This window comes from Diabrotica undecimpunctata, chromosome 6 (assembly GCF_040954645.1).
Source record: "Diabrotica undecimpunctata isolate CICGRU chromosome 6, icDiaUnde3, whole genome shotgun sequence".
Taxonomy (NCBI): Eukaryota; Metazoa; Arthropoda; class Insecta; order Coleoptera; family Chrysomelidae; genus Diabrotica; species Diabrotica undecimpunctata.
The window spans coordinates 152,167,571-152,176,456 of NC_092808.1; the positions used below are offsets into that span (position 1 = coordinate 152,167,571).

At 31.5% G+C, this 8,886-nt stretch overlaps 1 protein-coding gene across 1 annotated transcript; it reads left to right on the forward strand.

Moving 5' to 3' along the window:
- The first annotated feature begins 277 nt into the window (after nucleotides 1-277).
- On the forward strand, nucleotides 278-8,481 carry LOC140444131 (uncharacterized). Its single transcript, XM_072535803.1, has 5 exons — nucleotides 278-480; nucleotides 6,176-6,416; nucleotides 7,661-7,794; nucleotides 7,972-8,124; nucleotides 8,295-8,481. Exons 1-5 carry the CDS (start codon nucleotides 399-401, stop codon nucleotides 8,444-8,446), a joined length of 762 nt encoding a protein of 253 aa, XP_072391904.1. The 5' UTR covers nucleotides 278-398; the 3' UTR covers nucleotides 8,447-8,481.
- Nucleotides 8,482-8,886: the final 405 nt, after the last annotated feature.

Genomic DNA, 8,886 nt, shown 5'->3' on the forward strand with positions numbered 1-8,886 from the left:
TTGATATTTTTAATACAGTCCATGAAATAATATAGTGAATATCATTCAAAAATGTCTATCAAATAATGATTCTATAAATATTATGAATTTATTTTTAGTTAAGTTTGTAAAATTTTTACAGCGGCTTAAAGAATTATTCGTTTTTATATTCATGTCACAAATATTTCTAATATTTAATTTTTTTATGGACTAATAATTACCCTCTCCTTTTATTTCTACGTGAAGATCTAGCAAATAATAATTGCTGATACTTTTGAATCATGTCAGTTAAACAAAATACGGTACGATGTGTGGCTGGTAATTGTTGATTTGTTGTTAAATACATTTTTATTAAACAATATTTGTATAATAATATCGAGTGCATATTTATGATCTTTAAATAGATACAGTGAGTCACCATGTACAAACTTGGCATCACATTTTGGACTATAATTGTGATTTTGCAACTAAGTTCGGTGGGTCTTGGATTAAATGAATTACGTAAGTGATTTTTACTAATATCTGCAACTAGTTTGGTTAGTAACGTCTCTTTTATTAGCGATATTGAATTGATGAAATAAAAAAAATACTTTTAAAAATATCAATTTTAAAAAAAATTAACAAATTTTTCTGTTAATTGCTACTTGGATATAGAAACATTGCTCTAATAGCTCTAATAATTTGATGTCTCAATTTTCCCCCTATTGATGTTTAATTTCAAAGCTTCTTACTTTCTCCAACCATACTGCTTGCTCACCAGTCGTGTTGGCTTCTTTCCTATTTCGTTGCCTTCACCGTTTTTTTTTTGACATATCGCTGAATTGCGCCAGGAAGTAATCCAAACAACGAAGCCCACAGTCCATCCATCTTCTCAAATTTGGAATCAGCGACTTCGTCCACTGTGTCGCCCCCCTGATCTCGTCCAATTCCTCTTACACAGCGCTATAATGGACTTTTCGTCTTTTTTTTTAAATGTTTTCTTATATATATATATATATATATATATATATATATATATATATATGTTTTCACTTGAAGATCCTTTTTCTGTGGGTTTGGTTTAACAGTTTCTGGTGTGACTTTGCTGTTCCCACTACTTTTCTCTATTCTTCTCTCTTTTTTTGATTGTTCTTTCTATATTTTTAATTTTCATACTCCTTAAGTCTTCTTTCATTTGTTGTCTCTCTCTCTCAGTTTAGGTCTGAATCTCGTTCTTTTACCTGGTGGTATCCATTCCGTTATAACTCTTAACGGGTTGCTCTTCTCTCTTCTCAATATATGTCTGTACCATCTAATTCTTTGTGCTCTTATTGTTTTAACCATATTCTCTTAACCCATCCATTCTTGTATTTCGTGATTCATACATTGTCTTGCATTCTCTTCCTTTTTCCTCTTTGGTTCCAGTATATTTCTGATGATGTTGCTCTCAAAAATTTTTAATTGCTCTTCTTCTCTTGCTGTTAACGTAAATGTTTCTGCAGCATATACTACTATTGGTCTTATGGTCGTTTTATAGATTTCATTTTTGTGTTTCGGCTTATTTTCTTATTTATAAACATTTTTTTATTTCTATAAAACGCTGTACTGGCCGCCTGAATTGTTCTTTTCATATCTTCACTTTCATTTCTTGTATTAACCAGTACTCCCAAATATTTGAATGCTACCGTCTTTGAAACTGTGTGCATCTATTGTCAGTTCTGTAATTTGTGTCTTCTTTTTTTTTTTGCTTACGGTCATGAATTTTGTTTTGGTATACCGACAAAAGGACGCGTGGAAAAAAGGACGCGTGGAAAAAAGGACGCATATTATTAATGAAATACTATAAATAGTTTATTTTAATTGACAATAGCAATTACCCTCGTTTATCCCCTATATATAATTACAGAAAATGATTCTACCTGACCTAAAATCGGTTACGGTAAAAGTAAAAAGTGAAAAATATTTATATGGAAAAAACTTGCCTTCACACTTTATCCAGGCTTAGGACTGGCAGCAGAAGCTGGCGTGTTTACAAGTTTTTTTTTATTTTTTTTTAATTTTTTGCTTTTTTTGGAATTTTTTTGTCATTTTATTTTTTGTTTGTTTTATTTTTGATATTAATTTTTTTTGTATTTTTTTTATGTTTGTAACTGAAAATTGTGAGCAATGCCTCTCAAATATTCTAAAGTTGGCCTGTCAGCATAATCGGCAACAATAGCCCTTATCCTGTTTGCTGTATCTTGATATTTTCTTTTACGTGGAGGTACATTGCCCGAAATGTACTGCTCTATTTTCAAAACATTTAAATCATATTCTTTTTTTAGAGAATTAATAAATTTCCAAATATTCGGATGTGCACTATTGAGAAGAGAAGAAAAGCTGTTGTGCCATCCTTCGACAGCATTATTAGTTCGAGGTATATCTTGGTCTGCCAAATCGTAACAATTCCATATATTTGCTGGAAAAAGGGGTTGTCTTCGATTTCCTCTTCTAGGTTATCTCCCTATCCAAGTGTCTTAAAAGTAATTAATCAGCGGCACTAGTAGTTCTTCATTTTGTGTATAAAAATCGCTATTGAGCAACTCCTCGTGCACTCTGACTACATGGTTGTCTGGAACAAACGCAAGAGCTGTCAATTGTCTTAGGTGAAGGGCGAAGTCAGGATTCTCAATATATCTACGTTGCAATCCGGCACTTTGAATATGGCGCCACATACACTGCGAGAAATGAAAAAAACATCCGCGGATTCTCACATTTGGGAACTCAGCTTGTGCAGCATTCATTGCCGCTCTTTCAAAATCCATCATTATTGTTAGAGGGCGCAAGGCCGGATTCAACACCTTTAGTTGCTGAAAAACACGTGTATAAGTCTCTTGTGTTTTGTTCGTTAGAAGTGCAAATACAGTCGGGATTACATTACTGTATCGCACTCCATGAATTGTGTATATTTGAGAAAACAATGGTGGTGCTGAGTTAAATGTTCCATCGGCATACCAATGATCGCATTGTTCCACAAATCTTAAATTTCTTTGTGTTGAAAATAACAAAATACGTTCTTCTTCTGGCCCGCTATCAAATAATAGAAATAGCTCACCGCCTGTAGTTGTTTTATATTCTTCAGGAAGCACAAGTTCTTCTAAATTTCTCGGATTTGCGGGCGTACGTCCTAGCTCGTTCCGAACTCTTTGCACAGTTTTTTTTAACGACGACACTGATGGAAGTTGTGCCGTAGCAGCTAAGGAAAGTCCTTGAGAAATTTCACTTACTACACCTTGGGTGGAGTGTTCCAGTTGTTGCGCAACTTCTTTCATCCGGTTACAAGCTTCTTTTGCTTCAATCTTTGCCGTGTCTGCAACGTGATTATGTTCTATGGATTTTGTAATTTCATCCACAACGGTATGCACTCTTCCTGTACATTTGCACTTATTATAAGTAGCACACTTCCAAATTGTCTTTTCACCAATCACTCGCTCTTTTTTATGGAGAAAAATTATAAAGTAACAAGTTGTTGACTTTTTGGCTTTTCACAAACGCTAACACCATCTTAACAGACTGATATCAGTTTGTAAAATGTTTTCTTGTTAAGAACAGAATAAATTACCTACCGCGACAAGTTTCCCCTATATAAACAATTTGGTTAATGATGTTTTGTTATATCGGACCTTTTGTAATATTCATTTCTTAAAAACAATTATCAAACAATTAGAAAGTTTTATTTTCTTACTAATCGTTTCTATTTACATTCTTAACATTACCTGCGGAATTTACCAACCTTCCGGTTCGCGTTAAACCCTTATTAGACCCCTTACTGGGCTGGTACTTGGGTTTTTCTAATCCCATACATAATTCTGATAATATGGAATCTAACCTGTTTCAATACCAGAAATCTTAAATCAACATTATATTAGTATTTATTATTTTACTTAAGATATTTTAGTCCTAAGCCTCGATAAAATGTGAGTGCAAGTTTTTTTCATATAATTATTTTTCGTAACCGATTTTAGGTTAGGTAGAATCATTTTCTGTAATAACATATGGGGATAAAAAGGGGGTAATGGCTAATGTCAATTAAAATAAACTATTTATAGTAATTCATTAATAATATGCGTCCTTTTTTCCACGCGTCCTTTTTTCGCGCGTCCTGTTTTCCGCGTCGTTTTGTCGTAGATTCTTTTGTTTTATTTTCATTTATTTCCAGTCCTCTCAGTTTGGCTTCGTTTTCTATTTCTTGGAATGTTTTATTTAATGCCCTTTTATCTGTTGCTACTATGGTTATATCGTCTGCATATCCTATTATTTGTACTGCATTTTCGTTTGTAGTTCCTGCGTTTGACAGTTTTTTTCTTATCTTGTCTAGTGATAGAATAAATAGTACCGTTGGGAGTACATCTCCTTGTCTTACTCCATTTTTTTATTTTGGTTAATTCTATTCTTTCTCTTCCGGAGTCTATTATTGCTTGAGAATCTCGAATTTCTATCATTCTTATAATTTTATTTGGTACATTACTTTCTTATAAATCTTGGATCATTTTTCTTCTGTTTAGTTTGTCAAACGACTGTTTGAAGTCTAGGAAAAGTATATGTTTCTCCTTCGTACTCGTATATTTTTTCTAGTTTCTTTCCTATGTCTTTATTTCTTCTCCCGTATACGCTTCCTCTCTTTTTCGCGTATTGTCCCACCTGTATTTGCGATTATGCGATCTATAAATTGTTTTGGGATTCATTTATTGTATTATTTAATGATCTTATTGTCACCCAAATGAAAATTTTCATTTTAAAAAGATTATGTAGCATTTTATTGACAAGAAACAATTTTTTCTTTTCAAAAAAAATCTTAATATGATCTTTTTTGAGAACGATTTTCGGAGATCGAAATCGAATGGAAATCGAAACGTCAAATTTTAGATAGTTAAGAATGTAATTTTAATTACAATTAAATAAACACAATATTTAAAAAATTTAATATATTGTCAGTTTATATACCCTTACAGTATTTTTAGAATAGTACATAATATCTTAAAATATTTACTTATACACCTAATATGAACAGATTCAATGCATTGCATGTTTTCTGTTATTGTTTTTTTGTTTAAACAAACCATTATTTATTAAAAACAAATATGTATGTTTATTTTATATCTAAGTCATTGACTAATAAAATTTAACTGATGTTTATAGCTACAACATTATTTTAGTTGAATTTAAAAATGTAGGCCAATCACAATAAGAGTAAAATCGTATGATAAAATAACAATTATCAGAAATATTGTAATTAAAGCTTTTTTTTTAATGAATAAAAAATAAAATATAATAATCCATCTTCCCAAATTCAACTTATAAATACTCAAACAATATCACCTCCAATAACACCTTTCCAAGGTGACTTGGTATGCTGGAGTATCTCCCAAAAATTTTCATACGTATTTTTTTGTTTTCTAGAGAGTTCTTTGGAATGACTCCAGTAGTAGAGAGAATAATAGGTATTGTCTGGGTACTTTCCATTCTACACTGTCTTCGTATTTGAATTTCCAGATCCCTGTACTTCTCGATTTTTTCGTTCTGTTTAACACGAAGATTATTGTTGTTGGGTACTGCCACATCAATTAATGTTGTTTGTCTCTTTAATTTATTAACTAATGTGAGATCTGGTCTATTATGTGCCACTGTTTGGTTTGTGAGCACAGTGCGGTCCCAGTATAGCTTGTATTGTTCTGAAGCTATTTTCTTGTGGCATTTTAAATTAATTACTATTTAAATGGGAATAAACCACAATTAAAGGTTAAAATACGTTTATTGACGTTTCAATTTCCACTTCGGAAATCGTTCTCAAAATACAAACATTAGTAATGTTTGTATTTTGCCTTTGTATTGCATTTACAAAAGTTTGTTTCAAACAAGAAACCACTTCATCGATGTAGTATGTTTTTGATGTATTACCATTTCTTCCCGGATTATTATAATAGGACTTAGATAGCAGGAATAAACAGCGATCTTTATAAATAGCTTTTTTTATGAGGGAATTCGAAAGTGATTCGTTTTGTGAGCAGTAGTGTGAAATATATAGTACTTTATTGTAACACATGACCATAGTACAACCAATCACTGTCATTATTTCGTACATACCTGTTTTTTTTTTCGTGTTTAATTTTTCATATTTCACATACATACTTTTATACATACTTTATCTTTTTTTGGTACTATCATACGTTCATTTCAGCTCCATATTTTCCAAGATGTAGAAGAAACGAACCAAATATGGAGAAATGTCTCATCAAAGCTACGGAACAAGTTAGACCATTCGTAGCAGAAGGAATTAAAGATTTGATACCAGCAACCAAAAGTATTGTTATCCCATTTGTAACATTGGAACAACGTGGGAATAGAGCCTTAAATTTTAAAGTTAAAATAACAAATTTGACGATACTTGGCGTAGATAACTATAAGTTTAAGCGATACACGTAAGTATATATCGACTCATTGAAGAATTGTTGTAAGTGTTAAGTGGGTTTGCTTTCACACACAGTTAGTCTAGGTAAGAAGTCTTTTGTAATCCGCATATATAATGTTGTTAATGGGAACTTAAATAACCTTTATTTCAGCTGTTTCTCTCTCAAGAGTCTTTTCATGATCTCTTTCGAATAAACATTAAAAAGAATTAGCGACAATACTCATCCCTGTCTCACCTCATGTCTAATTTCAAGTTCATCTAACAGCTGTTTGGTAACACGTATTTTTGATTGCCGCTTATAGTATAAATTCGATATGATCCTGAGGTCATTGTAGTCTATTTGCTTTGATTTTAGGACATTCATTAATTGTTCATCGACATTCTTAAGCAGTTTGTTGGGTATGTAATAGAACACTATGGACTACCTGCAAGTATAATATTATTTGATGGCTATTCCAAAAACCCTAATATTGCAGGAATAAAATTGTGATAGCTCTTGCGTCGCAGAAAAAAGCACCAAGCGACAGAGACAAAGTTTAATAAGAACACCGTACCAACATTATCACAAAATAAATTTCTTGGTGATAAAAAGAATAAAATAAACTTAATAGACCATCTCAAAACTGCTCTATCAGAGGTTGATTTAGTGCCGACCAGGCTAAATCAGATGTAGATACAGTCATTATCTGTTCTGCGATTGCAGCATCGCAATCCTATTATTTCAATCCTGTGATTTAAACACTGTGTGCACAGAAAAAAGCATGGAAAAATTTGGAAAAAAATCCAAACTTTCAGAAGCAAGGGAAACTGTGGCAGTATGTGTGGTTGCCGAAAAGCAGGTCTCAAATGTTCTGCAGTGTGCCATAACTGTCCTGGTATTATAACATTACGAAAATATCAAAATTATTTGAAGAAAATGAATACAATTTAATTTGCTACAAATAATATCTAATACAATTTTCTGTAGGGTTGCTAATTTACGAGATACAACACAAAAACCCTTTGCACCCCTTTTTTGGTCATTAACCCCCATTATTGGTCAATAAACTTCAATTGTGGCTTATTAAAAATACAATAGTAGTATAACAATACCCCCATTACATTAAAAAATAGAATCGCGTCCTCTGAAAACGCAATCCCAAATGTAACTTTTCAATGGAGTTCACATGTATTAAATATCGCTGATTTAACAAGGAACGAGGCTAATTAAAAATATATATATACACAGTATTGACTTAAGTTTATTTGTTTTAGGTTCGATCCTAAAGAACTAACATCTTACGCAGTTATAGATTTACCACATATTTACCTCGAAGGAGAATTTGATTTGGTTGGAAATTTATTTTTTGCCAACACTAAAGGAGCTGGTAACTTGTACGGAAACATAAGTATGCTGTTTGGACTACTTAATATTACTCACTAATACGCAATAGAAATATTTTCGCTTTTATCATGCATTTGACCATCCACTTATTCTCATTTTGTGCAAGTTTCATTTATTGCTCTTCTTTATTTTTAACTAGATAAAAACTGGACTACTTAAAAAAATGTGTATATAATTTTAGCCGATTCACAAATCAGTATCAACTTAACGATGAGAATTGTTAAAAGAAAGGGCATTGAATATTTAGAAAATACTAAAGTTGAAGCAAAGGTACACGTTGGCACCATTACCGGCTACAGCTTTGATGGAGTATTCAAGGAAAATAAGGATATAGGTTGGTTTCTCAAATTCATTCCATTCATTTACGATCTTAATTTATCTTATAGTTATAATAAAAAACCGTCTTATTTTTGTTTCTCTTTTTGGGTGCTCTTATTCAATTTTACTCAGCAACTCTAAAACAATATAATGCCACTTTCTTAATCTATATATTTTTTGTTTTAGATTTACTAACAACTACAGTACTGAAAAATAATTTACGTGCCTTGATTGACGAAACAGCTCCAGTAGTAGAACCAGCCCTTGCTACTTACTTTGAGAAAGCAATGTCAAAACCCATGGAAACCATTCCCTATAATAATATATTTCCAAAATAAAATGTAAAGATTATGAAATAGATGTATATAAAATAGTATTGTCTATTTTTCTATAGCTCTTATATTTTTTCATTTAAGTTTGAAAATTGGTTAACTTGATAAATCCATATGTACAAAAATCCATATCCGTAAAAAAGACATTCGAAAATTTAAAAGAAAAACGAAATTTTAATATGTAGTTTACAAGAGCAAGGTTATTCGGTGTTTATTATTACTTACCTAACCTCTTCCACTAGTTTATTTTAATTGGTTTTAACCATAACATTTTTACTGAACTATTAGATATCCTTGAATTTTCTTATTTATTAGTAGGAATTCAAGTTCTCCTATTATCTCTCGATAATCTACAGCTCAGTTTTTAATCCATCAGTGAGAATTCAACTACAATCGTCAAATATTGATTGACATTAAAACTGACATACGGTTCAAGTTGGCATGAG